The sequence below is a fragment of the Phacochoerus africanus genome, chromosome 1 (genome assembly GCF_016906955.1).
Source record: "Phacochoerus africanus isolate WHEZ1 chromosome 1, ROS_Pafr_v1, whole genome shotgun sequence".
Classification (NCBI taxonomy): Eukaryota; Metazoa; Chordata; class Mammalia; order Artiodactyla; family Suidae; genus Phacochoerus; species Phacochoerus africanus.
In genome coordinates this window covers 151,873,962-151,896,060 of record NC_062544.1, presented here as the reverse complement: position 1 = coordinate 151,896,060, position 22,099 = coordinate 151,873,962, and the positions used below count along the sequence as shown (strand labels likewise).

Sequence of the window (22,099 nt, the reverse complement as noted above, 5' to 3'; positions counted from 1 at the left end):
AGTTGGGCTGTGAGCGGGATTAAGGGCGGAGCCAAGAAGTGCTAACCCGCTGAGGGCATCCCCGAGGGCTCATTGGCAATGGGGGCGGGACCGAGAGCCGGGATTGGGGAGTAGTCTTGCCGGGGTAAGGGGGGGGGGGGGGGCTCTGAAGTGGATTCTGATTGGGTCTTGTCTGAGGGCGGAGTCTCATTGGAGGCGGTCCTGAGAGGCAGTACTGAGGCTGCAGTACGGCTGGGGGCGGGGCCTGATGGCAGGCGGTCTGGGGGCGGAGTCTGGAAGAGGCGTATCCTGGGCGGTACCCAAAGCGGCCCTGAGATCCGGATTGGCCTGTCGCTAAGTAGAGGGCTGGACCAGGCGAGTGCGGGGCGGAACCGCGGCTGCGGGGCGGGGCAGGTGGGGCGGGCCCGGGCATAGCGGGCGGTGGCGTCCCTTCTCCAGGTGTTGCGGCGCTTCCACGTCGCCAGGCGGTCCGCGGCTTGCGCGAGCCCAGGCCGCCCCAGCGTCCAGAGTGCCGGCCCTTGGGCTCCGAGGCCATGGCGGGGCCGGGCCCTGGGGACCCGGACGAGCAGTACGATTTCCTGTTCAAGCTGGTGCTGGTGGGCGACGCGAGCGTAGGCAAGACGTGCGTAGTGCAGCGCTTCAAGACCGGCGCCTTCTCGGAGCGCCAGGGCAGCACCATCGGCGTGGACTTCACCATGAAGACGCTGGAGATCCAGGGCCAGCGGGTCAAGGTGGGAGTCCCGGCCTGGGCCGCCGTGCAGCCGGGCCCCGCGGCACTAGGGACGTCAGGACCCTGGAGGGTCCCCTCCGTGGAGCGGGGGCCGCGGCTAGCGCCCCGACTGCTCTGCGGCGGCCAGCGGCCCCCGCTAGCCCCCTCCCCGTCCTCGCGTCCTCGCAGGCCTGGGCCTTGGCTTCCGTGCGCACAGCGCCCGCCTCGGGGTGCGTGGGTGCGTGCGCTGGGGGGAGTGCGGAGGGGGAGGCCCTGCCCTCCAGAGCTGCACGCCGGGGGGACTTTGCTCCAAAATAGCTTATCCTGCGCCGGCCGGCGGAGCGCCTAGGGCACCGGCACAAGGGGGGTGCTCCTGGCCGGCCTGGCCCTGCCCCACCAGGATCGGAGTCTCCAATTCGGCCCTCGGGTGGGGACCCTAGGCAGAAGGGGACCCCCCCCCCCCTCCACGACTAGGCGGGACCAGGAAGTAGTTGCTTGTAGGGCTGGAGGGCCAAAACTTTTTGTCAGAATTTCCGGCCTGGCCACGCCTCCCTGCAGTCTCTTTGTGGACCTGGTGGTGGAACTTTACTCGGCCTGGGCCAGCCTGGGTCCCCTCCCCCAGCTCAGCTCGTAGGAACTGAAAACTTCACAAGACACCGGAAGGTGGGGGAGAGGACCGAGCGCTGGCAATGGCTCCGCACAGAAACAGCGAGATGTAGCTGTCTCAGTATCCTAGCAATTGTTTGATAACTAACATTGGTGATTAATGAATCAGTTTCTTCACCTGGGTGCCAGCCTCCCTAGTAGAGCAAGAGACTATATTGTTCTTGCTCCGTAACTTGACTTAACTGCGCTGCTCGGAAATCCTTTCCTTTCTCTCAAGGTTTTGAGTTCCCACTTCCCCAGCCAGCGCCTAAGAGCCCTGGGCAGGGACTGCACAGGGCAAGTGTCTCTCCTGTTATCTCCGTGTTTTCGAGTTGAGCCGGATGGTTGTATTGAGTCCCTTGAGCCTGCTGCTGTGGAGCTCAGCCTCCCTGGGCTGCTATAGGCCTGCTATCCGTTGCCTTTTGCCAGGATGCTTAGCTCTTTGTTTCTGCAAAATTGGGATAATTTCTGGGTGTTGCCTCCCTCCTGCCCCACCGTGGAGCAAAACTCAGCCAACACTCTTTACATGACCACAGTGCCTCTGGAGTAGATGTGACAGGAAGCAAAAACTCCCTCCCTGAAGGGTTGGTTTTTGTTTTCCGTTTTTGTTTTGTTTTTAAATGACTTTCGGGTTTCTGTGTGTTTTTGGTCTTCTTAGGATAGAAAAAATAGAACAAGGTCTGGCAGGCAGCTTTGAGTCATTATTCAGGACCACCCTTTAGAGCAGGTGACCAGGGAAGGGCTGTGGGATGGGTGGAGTGTGTCCTCGGGTGAGTTTGTGTCCTGAGATAATGCCAGAGCCATGGGGAAGTGGCGAGTTGACGGATAGGCATAAACAAACCTGCTCTCCTTCCCCCTTCCCCTCCCCTGGTGGCTACGGTGGTCAAGGAGGGGGCAGGGTGTTCCTGTTTACCTGGCAAGATAACCTGTGCTGAGTGTGTACTGTGTGCCGAGCACAGGTTATGCAATGCAGGGAGGCACTTCGTGATTTCTTTTCCTTCTGATCACCTCCAGATTGTTCTTCTTGGATGGGACCGGGATCAGGAGAGCAGTGTAGGCATGGTAACTCCCCAATAGTTATAGAGGCCACCCCTCTTGAGAGTGTGTTGTGTGTCAGATGTTGACAGATGTGTTCTTGCAATTAACCCCACCTCACGAGGGAGAGGCTGCCCCAGGCACACAGCTGGCAGGTGACAGACCTGGACTTTTTCTTCCAGCTTTTCTGACTCCATGGCTTTGGGGGTCTTTCCCTTTTACCAGATTCCTTCAAATGTAATTGTCTGGAGTGGGAAAGCCTGTGGCAATCATTTACCTCCTCATTTTGTAGCCAGAGAAGCCTGAAGCCTGGGCACTGAAGAGGCTATGAATTGAAGCTGAGGGGCAGGGTGGGGTGGGTGGGGGCAGGTCCCAGGTTCTAGGTCCTCTGGACTATTCAGTAGGAGCTGGTTGTTTTTCCTCACCTGTAAAGTATCTCTGGGGTGTCTTCCAGTAGTATATTTAAAAAAAAAAAATCTAGTTTACTGCCGTTTAATTTACACACAGTATATGTCACTCATTTTAGGTGTACATTTCTGGGAATTTTGACCAACATTTACAGCCCCATAACCACCACCACCTTTGGGATATAGATTACTTCCATCAACCCAGAAAGTTCCCTTGTGTCCCTTTGTGTCAGCGTCCTTGCTTCACCCCAGGCCCTGGCAACCACTGATCTGTTTTCTGTCCCTATAGTTTCAGCAGTGTGATTTTAACTGGAGCCTTTGAGGAGCCAGATTTTATTGTTGTTGTTTCCACAGAAAGCATGTCCACATCAGGGATTTAGTTAAAAATCTTTCCAGGCCTGTCTGGGGTCCAGCAAGTATCCAGCGTCCAAGCTGCCTCTCCCTGGGCCTGCTGGCTCTGGTTAGTGCTTGAGGAGCCTCAGAGATAGGTCACCTAGTGTCTTTCCAGCTCCTCTGAGCTGCAGCACTTTGGCTGAACAGAGAAGATCCAGAGGCCCCAGGACCACAAGGACTTTAGCCAGCTCCTCACCTAGTAGAGCCATACTAGTACTTTTATCTAGTTTCACATTGAGGTTCTACTCATTTTTATTTGATTGAAAAGTTATGCTGCCAAAAAATAAAAAGTTTGAAACATCACAAATCAAATTTCTATAGTCATTTCCCTTTGCAGTCAGAGTCACAACCAAACTCCTTATCTGGAGAGGTGGGCCCTGGTCTGCCTCGCCAACTTCATCTCCCTGCCTCTGCCACATACTCACAACTCCTCACTGCGCCTCTCTGTCCTTCGCATGTGTCTGCCTCAGGCCCTTGGCGTCTGCTGCCCTGCCTGTCACACTCTGCCCCAGGCCCCCGTGTCAGGGCTGCCTCTCATCATTCAGCTCCCAGTGTACCTGCCACTTCTTCAGCCAGAGCCCTCCCCTGACCTCCCACACCCTCCATCCTATTACAGGACAAGTTCAGGGCTGAGTTCATAGCACTTACCAGGGCCTGACCTCACCTTCTTTGTGGGTTTCTCCCATACAACATCGGGTCCTTCAGAGCACAGGGATCCGGTCTGCCTGGCGTACCTGTGAATCTGGGCCTACAGCCATGTCAGACACATGGTACTCACTTCATGTCTGTTGATTGACTTTTATTTATAGGGAGAAAGCTGAGGCCAAAATAAGGGAAGCGATCAGCACATCTAAGACCACCACCCAAGTCAGTGGCAAAATCAGGCTTTGAACCCAGGGTCGTCCTGGCTCCTAAGTCCAGTGTTCATTTTCATACTTGACTACCCTTCTTGAGTCCCTCCCAGTTTATAAATAACTATGACCCTAAGATTCTGCAAGTTAATGAATCTAGTGAAGATGCAGTTGTGGCCACTACATAAATAAGCATGTGGACTTGGGGCATTTTATAGATTTTTTAAAAAATTTTTGTATATTTTATTTATTTACTTTGCTTTTTAGTGCTGAACCCACGGCATAAAGAGGATTCCGGGCTAGGGGTCAAATCGGAGCTACAGCTGCTGGCCTACACCACAGCCACAGCAACGCAGGATCTGAGCCGCATCTGCAACCTACACCACAGCTCACGGCCACACTGGATCCTAAATCCACTGAGTGAAGCCAGGGATCGAACCCGAAACCTCATGGTTCTTGGTTGGATTTGTTTCTGCTGCACCATGACAAGAACTCCTGTTTTATAGATTTTCAGTGGTGAGGGTTGAAACCCCAAGGAATTTCGGGGTGTTTGTCAGCTAATGGAGCATCCAGCCAGCTCCACATACCTGCTCTGCTGGTTAAGAAGGCTCCCTGGCCAAGGGGGAGGGCTCCCCAGTGCTACCCCATGCCTTTTCTCAGCTCTCCCTGCAAGGACTGAGCTTGGAGGGTGAATCTGGGAGCTGCTGGCCTTTCAGGTGGTGCCTCTGGAAGAGAACTCTGGACCTGGAGTCTGAAGATCCGGGTCCCACACCTATCTCCAGGCATCCTCATCACAAAGTGGCAGGTCCTTTGCCTCCTATAGCCCCAGGCTTCCTCCTTTGCAAAATAGGACAGATGATCTTTGTTCTCTCTGCTTCTTGGTGTTGTCAGGCAGCTGTGGAGACACTCAGAGTGGTTTAAAATTCCCCTGGTATGTTTTTGGGTAACTCATCCTCATGGTTCAGAATTTAATGACCTCAAGGATGTAAAAGGGTATACAGTAAAACAACCTCCCTTTCATTTCTGTCTGCCCCGTAAGTAAAGGCAGTCAGTGGGACCCGTTTCTTGTCTATCCTGAAAGTGCTCTTGTGAATAAACCAAGGCATCACACACAGAAGGGATTATTTTATTGTTGCTGTTGTTAGCATTTTCCTCCTTAGATCAGACAGATTATTTCTTAACCTGCTCCCTCCCACCTCACCATCCCCCAGGAAATCTCAGCCGGTGCTAAATCCTGCAAAATTCCCAAGCACTGCTCTGGGTCTGCTTATCTGGGACGACACAAAGGCCTCTTATGTAAACTGGACTGTGCACCTCACAGGGGATGCATACAGGTCAGCCTTGGAGAGTAGCACCCCTTTGCCAAGCTCTGTGTAGGGGTCACTGTCCCTGTGCTGGGGAGGCAGCCAGGGCTGTCCCTCACAGAGCTCAGTCTCTGCCCTGGGATCCCGGCCCTCACCTTTCAGGACCTTTGGCCCTGGTGCTCAGGCCCCGCCCTGGGCTTCACAGGTCTCCTTGTCTGAAAGAGGGTAAGGCCTGGGTGGGAGGAAAGGGCTTCTTTTTTAAGTTTGCATCATCCTCAGACCTTACAATCAGGGATCTGGCTTTGCTCTTAGGCTAGTCCTGTTTGCATAAAGTTGGTTTGGCTATTCCTGTTTGATCAGAAATAGCAAAAGAAAAAAAAAAAAAGAAATAGCAAAAGAATTTTTAAATAAGAGAGCAGTTCTCCATCATGGTGGTTGTCTGAAGAAGTCTGTTTTTGTTTTTGTTTTTTTTAAGGGGCCACACCTGCATCATATGGAAGTTCCCAGGCTAGGCGTCAAATCAGAGCCACAGCTGCTGGCCTACACCATAGCCATAGCAACTTGGGATCCGAACTCAGTCTGCAACCTACACCACAGCTCACCACAGCGCAGGATCCTTAACCCAACTGAGCGAGGCCAGGGATTGAACCTGCATCCTCATGGATACTAGTTGTGTTCATTCCTGATGAACCACAACAGAACTCCTGAAGAAATCTGTTCTTGATGCCACCGACAGCCATCCTTATTGGAAAATGAACCCCTCCTCCTGAGATCTGGGACAGTCTCCAGGTAGCCCTTGTAGCGGGAAGACAGTGGAAAGAGGGCCCGTGTTAGAGCCTCTTGGCCATCTGGGGCTTCGGGCAGCATCATTGCTTCCAATCTGTTCATGGTTGAGCCTGAGCTTTAGGGACCTGACCCACCATGGGACATCAGCTGGTGGGGGCTGACCTCAGCGTGGTCACGTGAGGAGGGGTTCTTCTCAGCCTGCTGCCTGGCTGCCCTGGTGCCATTTTACCTCCACTGTTACCCCGGTAGCAAAATGCAAAGAATCCCGTGGCCCTGCCCACTGAGAGAGGGCCTGCTGTATGAGAAAAGGCAAGTCTGGTAGGGCCACCCAGGGAGACAGAGTCTCAGGGGCCAGACTCCTCGCCGCCCAGTGTCTCCACCTGCTCTCATCTATATGTGCGTCAGCCTGTTTGCATCTTCCTTGCCTCCGCCTGGCCCCGTGTAGCCAGGCCCGCGCAGGCCCTTGCTGAGGCTTGACACCATCTAGCTTCCTTTGGAGGCTTTGGGCACCAGGAGGTGGTAGAATTTGGTGGTAATGGGGCAGCCCTCTCTCCCCTGGGCCCCATCTTCCCAGTTTCTACCACGGTTCTCATGCCCAGTTCCCCCTGGTCCTCTGGGCCTTGTGACACCCCACCTCCCAGAGTGGGTAGAGCCCGTCAGCCAGACCTCGCCAGGCTCCTGGTCTGCTGCCTTGTCCTCACCGCTGTGTCACACCCTCTACTGTTGCCAGCTTGCATATGCACACAAACACACACACATACACGGAAAGGTTTGGGGCCAATTTATAGTCCAGGTCATCATGTGACATTTGCATTTTCCATTTTCTTAGATTTTGATTAGCAGTGTCCTGTCAACATCCTGATGCCATGTGCTGCTTAAACAAATCCTGATTAACTCAGATTAGTTGAGAGAATGGTGCATATGGCCAGTGTAAACAAAAGAAAGCTCCTGCCTTCTAGAATGGCCTGTGAAATGCTGTTGTATTGAACATACAGCAACAGAACCAGGTCAGTGCTGGTGGCTAGAGGCCTCTCTGACCTGCTTTGTGGATCTGTGTATTGACCCGTCTCCTCCCTTCTGTGCTCTGCTTGGCCTCGGGCCTCCCTTTCTGGCACTGGCAGGTGCTGGCATGGCCTAGACCAGGTGTTTGAGTTTCCACACAGGCTGGGGAGTGATCACACGTAGGTAATCAGACCAGAAGGTGGTGTGATTGATTTGTGAAAACCAGCACCAGAGTTTCCGCTGTGGTGCAGTGGCTTAAGAGTCTGACTGCATCAGCTTGGCTCACTGTTGGTGCACAGATTTGATCCCCAGCCTGGCACAGTGGGTTCAAGAATCCAGCATTGCTGCAGCTGCAACTCTGATTCAATCCTGGGTTCAGTAAAAAACCTAGAACTTAGCTGTGTCACTAGGCACTGCCCTTCTCAAAGTGGCCTCCTTGAGAAGTTGTATGCACGTTTCCTGTGACAACCCTTAGGACCTGTAGTTCTGCCATTGGTAGGCCTTTCAGGGGGGTTGATGACTAAGAGGGTCAGAGTCCACTTTGTCGGAGGCCTTTGGCTCCAGATGAACCGTTGCTCACATCTGGCAGGGGCCTTGCCTGAGGACACAGGGCCAGTTGCCCTGAAGGGGCAAAGTTCACCTTCATTTGAGAGGCCTGCAGAAGTGGCCTCCAGCTCAAGGCGACATTGGTCTTCATTTCCTGCCCTAGTGTCAGTCTCCTTCGCTGCTGTGTGAGGGGGCAGGACCACACAGTTGCTTAGGGACCAGCATTCCTGAAGAAAGTTCCCAGTAGTTCCAACCCAGATAGTTCCCACCCCTGCCTTTTTTATGCCTGAGAAGTGTAAAAATCAAATTTTAACATTAAAAATGTTCTATTTAGAAGTTCCCGTCGTGGCGCAGTGGTTAACGAATCCGACTAGGAACCATGAGGTTGTGGGTTCGGTCCCTGCCCTTGCTCAGTGGGTTAACGATCCGGCGTTGCCGTGAGCTGTGGTGTAGGTTGCAGACGGGGTTCGGATCCCACGTTGCTGTGGCTCTGGCGTAGGCCGGTGGCTACAGCTCCGATGAGACCCCTAGCCTGGGAACCTCCATATGCCGCGGGAGCGGCCCAAGAAATAGCAACAACAACAACAACAAAAAGACAAAAAAAAAATGTTCTATTTATATTTTCCAGTGAAACATTTATTTATTTATTTTTGGTTTAACTTGTTTTTTACTCTTGGGCTTTAAGTCACCAAGAATGGATGATTTCATGACCAAAAAATGGATCACAGAATCAACTCCACTTTGCCAGCTAGGAATCATCAATATATCTGCCGTGTTTGTATTATAGATGAAATGCACAGGAAAAAAAAAAACTTTGTATTGAAATCACAAGGTAAATAATGTCATGTGAACTCTGACTTTGCAGTTTTCATTGGGTTATTTTGCTCAGAATAAGCCCTTGACCAGTGATGGCTGAATGAATGAGAAAAGAAAGAGGTGAGGGGGCCCGTTTGCCAAGGCAGGTTGTCTGTGGGTCTGGAAGCTCAGCATGCAGAGAGGGGTCTATGCCAGAGCTGGGGAACTGAGCTCAGGGTCCCCTCCCGCTGGGAAGGAGTGGGGATGGGTGAAAGGGTCTGTGTGCCAGGACGCCTGGGGTGGTTTGCTGTGTGTGTGGACAGGGGTATGTGCATCTACAGGTTATTGTTTTCTTTATGTAAGTCGGCCTTACCTGACCACCCTGTTCAAGGTAGCCCGCTACCAAGTTCTTTTTTTAAAAAGTCTTCATTGAGATATAACTCATGTAACATAAATTCTCCCATTTAAAATGTGCAGTTCAGGAGTTCCCGTCGTGGTGCAGTGGTTAACGAATCCGACTAGGAACCATGAGGTCGCGGGTTCGATCCCTGCCCTTGCTCAGTGGGTTAACGATCCGGCGTTGCCATGAGCTGTGGTGTAGGTTGCAGACGCGGCTCGGATCCTGCGTTGCTGTGGCTCTGGGGTAGGCCGGTGGCTATAGCTCCGATGAGACCCCTAGCCTGGGAACCTCCATATGCCGCGGGAGCGGCCCAAAGAAATAGCAAAAAAGACAAAAATAAATAAATAAATAAAATAAAATGTGCAGTTCAGGAGTTCCTATTGTGGCTCAGTGGGTTAAGAACTTGACCAGTATCCATGAGTATGTGGGTTTGATCCATGGGCTTGCTCAGTGGGTTAAGGATCCTGTGTTGCCTCAAGCTGCGATGTAGGTCACAGATACGGCTCCAAGCCTGTGTTGCTGTGGCTGTGGTATCTGATTCGACCTCTAGTCCGAGAACTTACATATGCCACAGGTGTGGCCGTAAAAAGAAAAAAGTGTACAGTTCTGTGTTTTTTCTTCTCTTTCTTTTTTTTGGCGGGGGGGGGGGGGGCGCTGCACTTGTGGGGGCGCTGCACTTGTGGCATATGGAAGTTCCTAGGCTAGGGAACAGCTGCCAGCCTATGCCACAGCCATAGCAATGTAGGATTCAAGCCTCTTCTGTGACCTATACCATAGCTCACAGCAACACCGGATCCTTAACCTGCTGATCAAGGCCAGGGATTAAACCTGCATCCTCATGGATACTAGTCAGGTTCTTAACCTGTGGAGCCACAATGGGAACTCCTGTTTTTTTGTTTTGTTTTCTATACTCATCACCAAGAGGGGAACCTGATACCCCTTAGCTCTCACTCCCATTCCATCCACCCTCCCCCAGCCCATCTCTGCGGAGCTGCCTGCTCTGGACACGCATGGACATGGAATCACATCAAGGGAGTCCTTGTGTAATGTTTTTGAGGTCTGAGTTACTTTTCACCCCTTCCTCACCCTGCTTAGTTTTTCTTCCACTCACCACACCCCAAGTCCTACTCACCAGGGCGAGTGGGAGAAGCACTCTGTCCAGGCGACGGACTGTTTCCATTCATCGTCCCTGAAGGTGTAATCAGTATGAAAAGCCCTGTATTCCTGAAGCTCCACAGCATCTGCTTTTATTGCTTCAATGCACTTCTTCGCATCCCCCCACCCCCGCCCTGTTCTTGGAAGGTTTCACAGGGCAGGAGCTGGGCTTAAAGTCTGTCCTCCGTTGTGACCGTGACCGTGTGCTCTGCTGTGCTGTGTTCCAGCGGCCCTGGCCCCACCTTCCAGCTCTCCAGTTTACTTTTCAGCCATATCTATTCCAGTATTCATTTTATCTTTTGGGTTCTTGGACAACTACATTTTTCATTTCCTAGATCTCCAGTTGATTCTTTTTCATATCAGTAATATTTTCATCCTCAGGATATTATTAATACTTTTATTTTCCCCAATTTTTCACTGTGAACAAGTTCAAAAATGAAAAGTTGGAAGAATAGCATGGTGAGCCCATGTATACTATACATAGATTTAACTGTTGTTCATCTTTTGCTATATTTGCTGTATCTTTGGGTGTAATATAAATTTTTTTATTTGAAAGTAAGTTGCCAATATCATGATGCTTCACTCCTGGATACCTTGTCATAAGACTTTTAAGAATAAGCACAGTATATTATCAAACTGTAGCAAATCAGTGTTTCCATAATCATCTACTGTCTAGTCCATTTTTGAGTTTCCCCATCTTCCTCCAAAATGTCTTTTATAGTGTTTTTCCCCTTGAACCAGAGTCCAGTGTGGATTTAGTCTAGAACAATGCGTCACTTAATTTTTGATGACAATGATTTTTTTGAGTCAATTTCTGAATTTTTCTCCCATTTCTCATGGTGTCTTTTCCATTGTTCCTCTATCCCTTATATTTTCTGTAAACTGGAGACTGTGCTTCGAGGCTCAGTGAGACTTGCAAGAAAGGGTTTTGGCGAGAATGAATCATGGGGATGTTTGCACCCACAGTGCTGACGAGCACGTGGCATGTGACATAGGTCCCCTACTGGGGATGAGGCCAAGTTTGATCTCCATTCGGATTTATTGTTAAAGATTCCTTTTTGCTCTCTTTGTTTCTTGGGGTTTCATTTAAGGGACCTGGGCTTGAGCTGGCCTTTTCTGTCTGGAGCAGCAGGCAAATTGAGATGAAAAGGGAAAATGCCAGAAAAATGCTTCTGTTGAGCATAATCATTGTCGTTGGCTGGAAGTTTCCATCTGACCCCCAGGGCAGAACCTGCCTGTTGGTGGGTTCAGGGTTTGTTCCGTGAGTACCTCCCATCTCCCAGGTGCTGTTTGGAGCACTGATGAGAGAAAAGGTATCTGAGAGGCGTCTCTGTGCCCCAGGAGCTCATGTCTGATTGTGGGGACAGATGTGCACATGCCTGAGTGGCATAGATGCCATCCATGCTGATGTTGCAGGGGCTGAATTGCCAAACTGAGGCCTGACAAGCATGTGAGTGGTTACTGTGGCAGTAGCAGGACCAGATATTTGAAGTTCAGACTATTCCTGAACGACAGGGCCTGCAGGTACCATGCTGTCTCAGGGCATGTGCTGGGTGCCTAGGGTACCAACGAGGCTTGGTCCTCTCCCAGGGGTCACAGAGGCAGTGGGTTTCAGCCTGGGCCCTAAAGGAGGTCAGTTCCCAGTGAATAGATTTTGGGGCTCTGCTCCCAGCTGTGTTCGTGCGCAGCCTTGGAGGCAGGAGGGGCCTGATGTTCATCTGAGGGCTGGATGAGATGCCTTTCAGTCGTGCTGGAAGGAGTGTGCTGGGCTGAAGAGGCAAATGGTCAGCTTTGTCTGGTGTGGGGTGGGGGAGTCCAGGAGCTGCGGTCCCTGCCCTCATCCTCCCTGGGAGCACAGGGCTTCTGTGTCCCGCCTGGGTTCCCCATTGTGCCTGAAGGGGCTGCGAGCAGGGAAGTGGCTCGGTGAGTCCCACCTTGGTTGCCAGCTCCCAGGGCCTTCTTGCTGCTGGGGGAGCCCAGGCTTCCCTCAGCCTCCACAGGCAGAGGCTGGGCCTTTCCCACCAGGACTTCAGGACAGGCTAACTGGTTCCTGTGGGTCGGGTAACTCCTCAAGTCATTTGGTTTCATGACCAATGTCCGGGACACGGTCTGTGGAGGAGCAGTGCACACAGCAGAGGGCACACGGCTTCGGAGTTGGACCACGCTCTCTGATGCGGCGAGTCACCCACCGGGGCTGTCTAAGGATGGAAAGCACTGTTGGGGAGCTCCGGCAGAGCCAGCCCCGAGGGTCTGAAAGCACATCTACTACCTTTGCCCCATGCTCCCACCACTGTCCCCATGATGCTGGAGAGGAAACGCAAGCACCAGGAAGTTACCTGACTGTCCTTGGTCCCTCAGCTGGTGGAACAGAATATGGGAATAGATCTCCCTTTCGCTTCCGTGGCTGTGGCCCTACAGGGAGAGCTGCATGGTAGCAAGGGACACAGGAGCCCCTAATGCTTAGATCCTGAGCAACCATGTTCAGGGACAGGAGGAACTTGGGCCCAGGAGTCTGTCTGCTGGCTTTACCTTCAGTGCAGAGGTGCTCTCTTATCAGGTCCATGTGATGTGCCCCTCCAATGTGATCCCCGGGCCAAGCTCTTCCCTGAGGGCTGAGGCAGGAGAACGGACAGCGGCTGGCCAGGGAGTGGCCTGCAGACCACCTCCTGGTTCTAACTCCCCATGTCCTGGGAAGCAACAAGCAGCAGCACAGAGACTTGTATTTGGGGCCATCTGACTATTTTTCAGAGTTTTGTCTTGGGAACTCTTCTTTCCAAGGTTCTTTTCTGCCTTGAAGAAGCAAGGAACTTCCCACTGCTGGTGACATCAGGCAGAAGAAAGTCTTTTCAAATAAAATCCTCTTCTCTTTCCATTGGGAGGAATGGTGCCAGACACAGGTTCTGGGGCCTGAACTGCCAACGGTGCTGTTTATTTTATTTAGCCTAATAAGCAGAACTGACTTCCCATGGGGGTACGTGGGAGCTCTGTCCAGAAGCCGTGGCCAGGATTCCCTGGAAAGCAGCTCTCCCCCTTGGGCCTTGTTGCCTTCCCACTGGCCTCACTGCAGGACCTACCCTCAGCAGGTTTCCTTGTCTAGCGCCTACTCATCACCAGGGTTCGAAGGAATGAGATGGGGTCTTTCCATTTCAGAGCCTGTTGTTGATGGCAAAAGATACCTGTTTCCACCGTGAGGCCTCTTTTGTTTGGCCTGCACAGTAGTGATTTGCTTGTTTGCTTTTTATTGAATTTGCTTTAGGCAGGTTATCCTTTTCTGTCATTTTATTGCATTTTATGTTCCTTGCCTGGACCCCAAAGGCACCCAGGTTTGGGCCTCTTAACATACTATGTGCTGTGCTATTATAGAGACAAGACTAAAGGGCTGAGCGCCGAGGCCTTTGGGTCACGGGAGCCTGACCAGGTGACCTTGAACTGGGGTTCTGAAGGTTAGCTAGGAGTTCACCAAAAGGTCAAGATGAATGCAGTCTTTCCTGGAAAAGAGATAATGACAAAAGGATAATGGCCCATCATGGGTGTGGTGACTCAGAGGAACAGTGTGAACTGGGAGTTGTCAGGTGTGGGCTTAGCAGGGAAAATAGCCTCATCGTTCACCTCGAGACCTGCTTCCCTGATCGAGGCAGCCACCTGTAAGCTCAAGCCTGCTTGTCACCCGGACAAAGAAGGACCCAAAACCCAGGACTCCTCCTGCCTTGATCCCCACCCCAGCACTGCCTGTTTGTAGCTCACCTGACTAACCCCTGCAGAAGTGGGTGGGAGGCAGCCCCTCTCCCGGCTTTTGAGTCCTGGGAACCTTGTCCATTCTGAGCGGGCCTCCCTCCTCCCCTCTGTGCCCTGATGCTCCTGGATGTCACTCTGGTTGTCAGCAGCTCAGGATTTCCCCCACAGCCAGACGAGAGAGCCTGGCTGGGAAGGTCAGAGCAGCTGGCACTGTGCTGGTGGGAGGGGAGCGTTGGGTGAGGGCTCAGGTGTGATGGCAGGGCAAAGTCCCTATCTGCCTGTCCAGTGAGTGTTCGGGTGGAGAACTTCTGGCAGGTGGGGAAGGAGGAGGGCGCGGTGGTGGTTTCCACTGGGCAGGTGTTCTCCGGACTTGAAGGGGGTAGTTTAACGGTGCTTGTGTACTCTGGGTAGTGAAACGTTCCCTTTGATGCATCAGGAGGGAAATCACCCAAAGGTGACCTTTCCTAGGCTGGTACCAGGCTGCTAGAGGGAGGCCAAGTGGGCCACGTAGCAGGCTCTGAGGGCAGACAGGTGCTAATCCATGCAGGGAAGACCTTGGGGCAGGGTGCTGGGCGTATGCAGAAAGCCAGCCGGACACAGCCTTTACCTTCAAGAAACGCAAGTGAAGGAGGGGACAGTAAACATTTAAGAGGTGCCTGTGTCAGGCCAGGTGCTGAAGAAAGTGAGGGGAGAGGATGGTGCCCTTTAAGGCAGCGTGGTGGTCAAGGCCTGTCCGGAGCTGATGTTTGCATCTAGGTTGGGCAGGAGAGGCAGTGGCAGGTGCATGTCTGGGAGAACATTTCAGCCAGGGGTCTTGAGGCCTTGGAACGCTCAGGGCCAGCAAGGAGGCAGACCCTGGGAGCTTGGGGGGGTGTACCAGAGGCTGGAGGGCAGAGGGGCTTGCGGGATCTTAGCTGGGTTCTGGAAGCTCCAGGTTGGCTGCTGTAAGGACAAAGGACTGGGTGCCAGAGTGGCAGTCAGGGTGGGTGGAAGCTGTGTGCCACATGCAGCAGGGGCAGAGGGGACCCCCAACCATTGGGCCTCTGCTGAGGACTGGGGCAGGGAGGCAGGTAGGCAGACAGGCAGATGGGCTTGGACTCAGCATGAAGCTGAGATGCCTTCCTTGGCCAATCATTGTGCCTCTAGACCACCTTTCTCCTGATGCTGGGTGTGAGGCCTGCACCCACAGCCCCCACCACCACCACCTTCCCTGTATCCATGTGGTGGTTCTGCTCTGGCTTCTGCTGTGCTGTCCAGGTGATGGCTCAGGATGCTGCTGATCTGCTCGCCTGGTACTCAGGTGGCCAGGGTGGCTGATCAGACTCATTAACCTTCTCTCAGTTTCCCTGGGGCCCTGCCAAGTGGCAGGCCTGGGCCTTCAGTGGATGAGCCGTGCTTGGCCGTGGGGAAATCAGGGTGCTCCTGGTCTGGGTTCTCTCAGCTCTCGGAACACAGCATTTGGGTCAAGAGACAGGGCCACCTTTGCGATCCCACAGCAGGACTGTCCTCCACCCCACAGCCAGGGACACTTTACAGTTAGAGCACGTGTCTTAGCCTGGGCTCCCCTGAGAACAGTCTGAGACAAGAATCCACAGGAAGCTCCTGTGTTTCAAGGACAGAGAGAGTCAAACAGAGAAGGGAGGGATCGCTCTGGAGGCTGCATCTCAGGTTGGCCTCCGTGGGAGGTGGGGCTTGACTGGCCCTGCACCCCTGCCCCACACCGGCATTGAGCTGTGGGCTGCCAAATCCCTCTGCCTCATGGGTCCCAAGTGCTTGGTAGTTTCCGGTAGATCTCCTGGTCTAAGATCGGAGAGGCTGTTTCTGCGGGACATGGGTTGCTGCAGCGATGGTGGGTACAGGGTGCTGCTGAGACATGCAAAGTGGGATAAGAAAGGCTCCCTACTTCAGATGCTCTCCAGTAGCTTCCCTCGGCAGTGAGGATAAAACCCACGCTCCCCGTCAGCCCCTGGGAGCCTCCCTGCTCTAGGCTCCGGCCCTTCCAACAGCGTCACCTTCTGGGGTGCTGCTTTTTCAACCATCTGGCCACACTGCCCCTTGTGTCTCCAACTTAATGAGCTTTGTCCTGCCTCTGGGCCTTTGCACTGTCCTCAGGACTGGCCTCAGCCCAGGTGCCACCTCCTGTGACCGTCCTCAGATGTCTGCATCTTGGAAACCCCTCCCACTACCTTCATTTTCTCCAGAGTGGGCTCTGCTCCTCCTGCAAGCATCCTGCTTGCCTCCTTGTCTGCCTCCTTTTTACTAGAAGGGAGCTATTTCTGTGTCACTCCTGAAGCACCTCAGTCCCTCCAGCAGGGGCTGGTGGTGGCAGACACTCAGTCCACACCGAACAAATGAAAAATGTGTGGCCGTGTGCATAGCCCATGTGTGTTTCTGTGAGCAGGTCATGTGTGCTGCTTTGTGTCAAAGCGCCTTTGCATGTATTGGAAACGTGGGTCCCAAATGACCCCAGCTCCGTAGCATTGTCTGGCGGGCGTGTTTTTCAGCCCCTTCTCTGTACGGCCCACTGTGCGCACTGAGCCTGTCATTTGACCCCTCATGAAAGACTGACTTCAGTTTTACCACAGAGACACCAAGCTGGTGGGAGACAGGACTGGTGTGGGATCTTGGCTGAGCACTGACTCTGCTCTCTCCCTTCCCCTCACTCTGATGTGGGCAAAGTAGGGTGAGAACATTACCAGTCATGGGAAGGACCTACTTTCCAAAAATACCTGCTCCGTAACTGCCCAAATTTTGCCTGTTGCTTGACCTAGATAGTGTAATCTGTAGCTATTTTGTTGGGTTTTAATTTATTTTTAATTGTTATCAATTATACTTGTCTATGACTTATTTTTTTATTTTTTATCTTTTTTTGCTTTTTAGGGCCACATATAAGTTCCCAAGCTAGGGGTTGGATCAGAGCCACAGCTGCCGGCCTACAGCACAGCCACAGCAATGCGGAATCTGAGCCACGTCTGCAGCCTACACCACAGCTCATGGCAACACTGGATTTCTAACCCACTGAGTGATCTTTTACCCCAGGGACTGACTCTGCATCCTCATGGGTACTAGTTGGTTTCATTTCCTCTGTGCCGCAACGGGAGCTCCATTGTCTATGATTTAAAGAGTCATTTGGTTCAATGAGGCTCTTACCAAAAGGTCTCCTCATAACGCCACCCCCACCTCTGGGGCAGTCGCCAGTTGCAGGCATCACCTGTTGACTTCCTACTTTGGAAGATGACGATTTATCTCTCAGCACCACCCTAGTCTCCCATCTCTCTCTCTCTCTCACACACACACTCACATGTACACTTTGCATCCTCCCAGTGGAGTTGTGTGGTGATGTTGATTAGATCAGCAGTACGTTCCTATCAGTTCTGTTCCCAGAATATTCAATCCCTTCTCCCTACCTTTACTGCTACCACTCTGGTCTTTTACCCAGATGATGGCCATAATCTCCTAATTGGTATCCCCATTTCTGTCCTTGCTCTTTTATGATCTATTCTCTACAAAGTAATCAGAGTGATGCTATTAAAGTAAATCTGGGACTTCCCTGGTGGCCTAGCAGTTAAAGGATCCAGTATTGTCACTGCTGTGGCCAGGGTTTGATCCCTGGCTCAGGAACTTGCAAATGCCATGGGCACGACCAAAAAAAAAAAAAAAAGTTAATGTGATCAGTGCTGGCTTCCCCCTTCATTCACAGTGATGGCCGGCATTCTCGCTATGGCCTCCAGTGCCCTGCGGATCTAGCCCCTTGCATAATTGTCTGTCATCCCTTCCTCCTCTCTCCATTTTTGCTCTGCTCCAAACACTGATCTGCTGATCTGCTTGCTTGCGTCTTGCACCAGTTGTGTCTCTGCCTCAGGGCCTTTGCACTCGCTCCCATCTCTCTCAGGCACCTGCACAGCTAACTTCTTCAGATCTTTACTCTACAGTCATCTCAGTGAGGCCTGATAGCTAAGCTTCCTTCCTCACCATACTTCATAACTTCTGCCCCTGCTTGATTTTTCCACCTTATCCCTAACTAATGTACTGATTACTTTATTACTTATTTTATACTAAATATCATATTCTATATTTCTATATAAATAAATATATATCCCTATTACCCATTATTATCTTTTTTTTTGTCTTTTTTGCCATTTCTTGGGTCGCTCCTGCGGCATATGGAGGTTCCCAGGCTAGGGGTCGAATCGGAGCTATAGCCACCGGCCTACGCCAGAGCCACAGCAACGCGGGATCCGAGCCGCATCTGCAACCTATACCACAGCTCACGGCAACGCCGGATCCTTTAACCCACTGAGCAAGGGCAGGGATCGAACCCGCAACCTCATGGTTCCTAGTCGGATTCGTTAACCACTGCGCCACGACGGGAACTCCACCCATTATTATCTTATTTAGCTTCTGTCGTGCACTAGGCTGTAAGCTTGAGCACGGGAATATTTATCTGCTTTTTTGGCCCTGGTATCTCTGGTGCCTAGAACATATAGCAGGTGGCCAGTAAGTCCTTGTTGAAATGATTCTGTAAATACCTTTTGATTAGTAAGAGCTGTTTGTTCCCGGCTAAGCCATGTAGTCTAGGTAGCATGCTGTCATTTTTCATTTCCCGTGTTCATCAGGGTTTCCTGCCATAGTCATCATCTTGTTTTTGCTTGAATTAATGGTAAATACATCTCCAGACTCTCTCCTAACTGGCATAACTTTCCTCTCCATCTGTCCCACATACCGTGTAACTTTCCTCTCAATTTTATTGCTTCTCTCAAGTCTATTTTCTTGAAGAGGTTCCTCCCAGACTGTTCTTTGATTTCTGTTTTAGTGTTTGTTTGTTTATTTATCTATGTATTTGCCTCCCAGCCGCATATGGAGTTCCCAGGCTCAAATCTGAGCTGCAGCCCCACAGCTCCAGATTCTTAACCCACTGCATTGGGCTGGGGATCAAACCTAAATCCCAGTGCTCCAGAGGTGGCACTGATCCTATTACACCATAGCGGGAACTCCTATTTTAGCAGGTTTTTTTTTTTTTTTTGTAGTTAGAGGAATTTCTGTAAGAATTCAGTCTATTGAAATTTATTAAGGCTTATCTTACGGCCCAGCATATGGTTTATCTTAGTGAGTATTCCATGTCCACATGAATAAAAATTGCGCTGTTCTGCAGTGTGAGTGCTGTGTTCTGGGAATGTCAGTTAGGTCAATACTGTTGTTTAGATATTCTTTATCTGTACTGATTTTTTTTTCCCCCAGTCTACTTACTGTGTTAGTTATTGGGAGAGAGATGTTAAAATCTCCAACTGTAGTTATGAATTTGTTTCTCTCTTTAGTTACCACTTTTTAATTTCATGAAATTAAAAACTCTGTAGTTAGTGCATGCATATTTAGTATCATTATGTCTTTCTGATAAATTGCCTCTTATCATTATGAAGAGTTTCTTTAAGTCTTTAATATAACTATAACCATCATCATCATCATTCTTGTAATTTGTTATGCTTACTTTTTGTGAGAGAGACACACACACACACAATTTATTTAATTATTTTCTGTTTTGGCTGCCCCAAAGCATATGGAGTTCCCAGATCCAAGCTGCAGTTGTGACCTGTGCTACAGCTGTGGCAATGCCAGTTCTTTTAACCTGCTGTGCCAGGCTGGGGATCAAACCTGCATCCCATTGCACCAGAGTCACCGCCAATCCCTTTGCGCCATGGCGGGAACTCCCATTTATTTATTTATTTGTTTTACTTTCTACCTTTTTTTTTTGCTTTTTAGGGCTGCACCCACAGCATATGGAGGTTCCCAGGCTAGGGGTTCAATCAGAGCTACAGCTGCCAGCCTATGTCACAGCCTCAGCATCACAGGATCCAAGCTGCATCTGTGACCTACACCACAGCTCACGGCAACGCCAGATGCTTAACCCACTGAGTGAGGCCAGGGATTGAACCTGCGTCTTCATGGATACTAGTCAGATTCATTCCCTCTGAGCCATGATGGGAACTCTGCATTTTTATATTTAAAATGCCTCTCAGGTAGAGAGCACATAGTTTGATCTTGCCCTTTTTTCCAGTCTGACAAACAGTGGCTTTTCATTGTAATGTTTAGTCCATTTATATTTAATGTTGTTGACATAGTTGAATTTAAATCTCCCATTTGCTCTTTCTCTTTGTCTTTTTTGTTTTTTATTCCTTTGTTTCTTTCCTATTTTCTTTTCACTGATTTTATTTTATTTTTTTTCCTTTTTAGGGCCGCATCCATGGCATATGGAGATTCCCAGGCTAGGAGTCAAATCAGAGCGGTAGCTGCCAGCCTATGCTATAGCCATAGTAACTCGGAATCCAAGCCGTCCAAGCCGTGTCTGTGACCTACACCACAGCCCGTGGCAACACTGGATCCTTAACCCACTGAGCAAGGCCAGGGATTGTACCGTGTCCTCATGGATACTAGTTGGTTTCATTACTGCTGAGCCACGACGGGAACTTCCTGAATTTTTTTTTTTAAGAATACCATTTTATTTCCTGTATTATACCACTGTTTCTCTTCCTGGTTGATATAGGATTAACGATATGCACCTTTAACTTATAAAGTCTCCTCAGAGTCAGTTTGTATGTACCCCGATTCCTACTTCCTAGCTGACACTTAACACCCTCATTTCTCCTTTCACATCTGATGCTTCGTGAGAGTAGTAACCTTACAATAGTATCATTTCATCTATCTGCCCCCATTTCATCTGTGCTATAATTGTCCTATTTTTGGTAATGTATTTCTAATGCATTGTGAACCCAACTTTATAGTCATTACTTAAAATTTTACATGGAATCATCTTATAAGGAAATTACAAGAAGAAAAAAATAGTGCTTTATATAGACCCACTTATGTGCCCTTCTGGCACTTCTTGCTCCTTTTATAGATCGAGTTTCTGTTTAGGGTCTTTACCCTTCAGGATTTCTTGAGGTGTGGGTCTTCCAGGGAGATTCTCTAGATTCTCATTTGTCTGAAAATATCTTTATTTCACCCTTATTTTTATTTATTTATTTTTCATTTTTGGCCGCTCTGTGGCACATGGAGTTCTCAGACCAGGGATCAGATCTGAGCCACAGTCAAGACTTAAACTGCAGCTGTACAACACAGGATCCTTAACCCAGGGATCCAACCTGGGTCCCAGTGCTCCCACCCTCATTTTTTTTGTGTGTGTCTTTTTGTCATTTCTAGGGCCGCTCCCGCAGCATATGGAGGTTCCCAGGCTAGGGGTCAAATCGATGCTGTAGCTGCCGGCCTACGCCAGAGCCATAGCAATGCTGGATCAGAGCCGCGTCTGCAAACTACACCACAGCTCATGGCAACACCGGATCCCTAACCCACTGAGCAAGGGCAGGGATGGAACCTGCAACCTCATGGTTCCTAGTCGGATTTGTTAACCACTGTGCTACAACGGGAACGCCCTACCCTCATTTTTGAGAGAGATTTTTTCCCCCCTGGATATAGACTCTTGTGTTCAGTTTTTTCTTTCAGTACTTTTTTTTTTTTCCTTTTTAGCATTTTTCAGCACTTTGTGTCATTGTCTTCCGGCTTCCATGATTTCTGGTGAAAAGTCATGTCATTTTTCTTGCTGTTTCCACATATGGACTATGTCTTTCTTTTTTCCTACTGCTTTAAAAATGGTCTCTTTTAGGGTCCCGTTGTGGCGCAGCGGAAACGAATCTGACTAGGATCCATGAGGACGCAGGTTCGATCACTGGCCCCACTCAGTGGGTCAAGGATCCAGTGTTGCCATGACCTGTGGTGTAGGTCGCAGACGAGGCTCTGATCCTACATTGCTGTGACTGTAGTATAGGCCAGCAGCTACAGCTCCGATTTGACCCCTAGCCTGGGAACCTCCATGTGCCGTGGTGCAGCCCTAAAAAGACAAAAAATAAAAATAAAAATGGTTTCTTTTACCTTTGTTTTTCATCAGTTCAGATATGGTCTTCCATGGTATATTTTGTATTTCTTCGGTTTGGTGTTTGGTGAGTGCTTTGGATCACTAATTAAGTCCATATGTATTTTTTAATCAAATTGGGAATTTTCAGTCCTTAGTTCTGCCACGTGCTCTTTCTTCTCCCAGGACTGCAGTCCTGTGACTAAGAGGCTGCTTGGTTGTCCCATAGATCCCTGTGGCTCTGCTCTTTTTTCTTCAGTCTTTTTTCCCCTCTTTGTTTTTCAGATGAATCATTTCTATTGATTTTTCTTCAAGTTTGCTGAGTTTTCCCTTTCCAGTCTGCTCTTAAGCTCATCAAATGAATTTTCTGCTTCACTTATTGTACTTTTAAGTTTTAGAATTTTGACTCTTTTTTTTTTTTTTTTTTTGGTGCACC

General features: G+C 50.4%; 1 protein-coding gene across 1 annotated transcript in view; it reads left to right on the top strand.

The window, feature by feature from the left end:
* Window positions 1–400: 400 nt before the first annotated feature.
* The window catches only part of RAB43 (RAB43, member RAS oncogene family), a 31,518-nt gene continuing 9,819 nt past the window's right edge, over window positions 401–22,099 (top strand). The window contains exon 1 of the mRNA XM_047782194.1: window positions 401–731. Coding sequence (XP_047638150.1) covers window positions 534–731 — 198 coding nt within the window. The 5' untranslated portion in view covers window positions 401–533. The remainder of the gene's footprint in view (window positions 732–22,099) is intronic.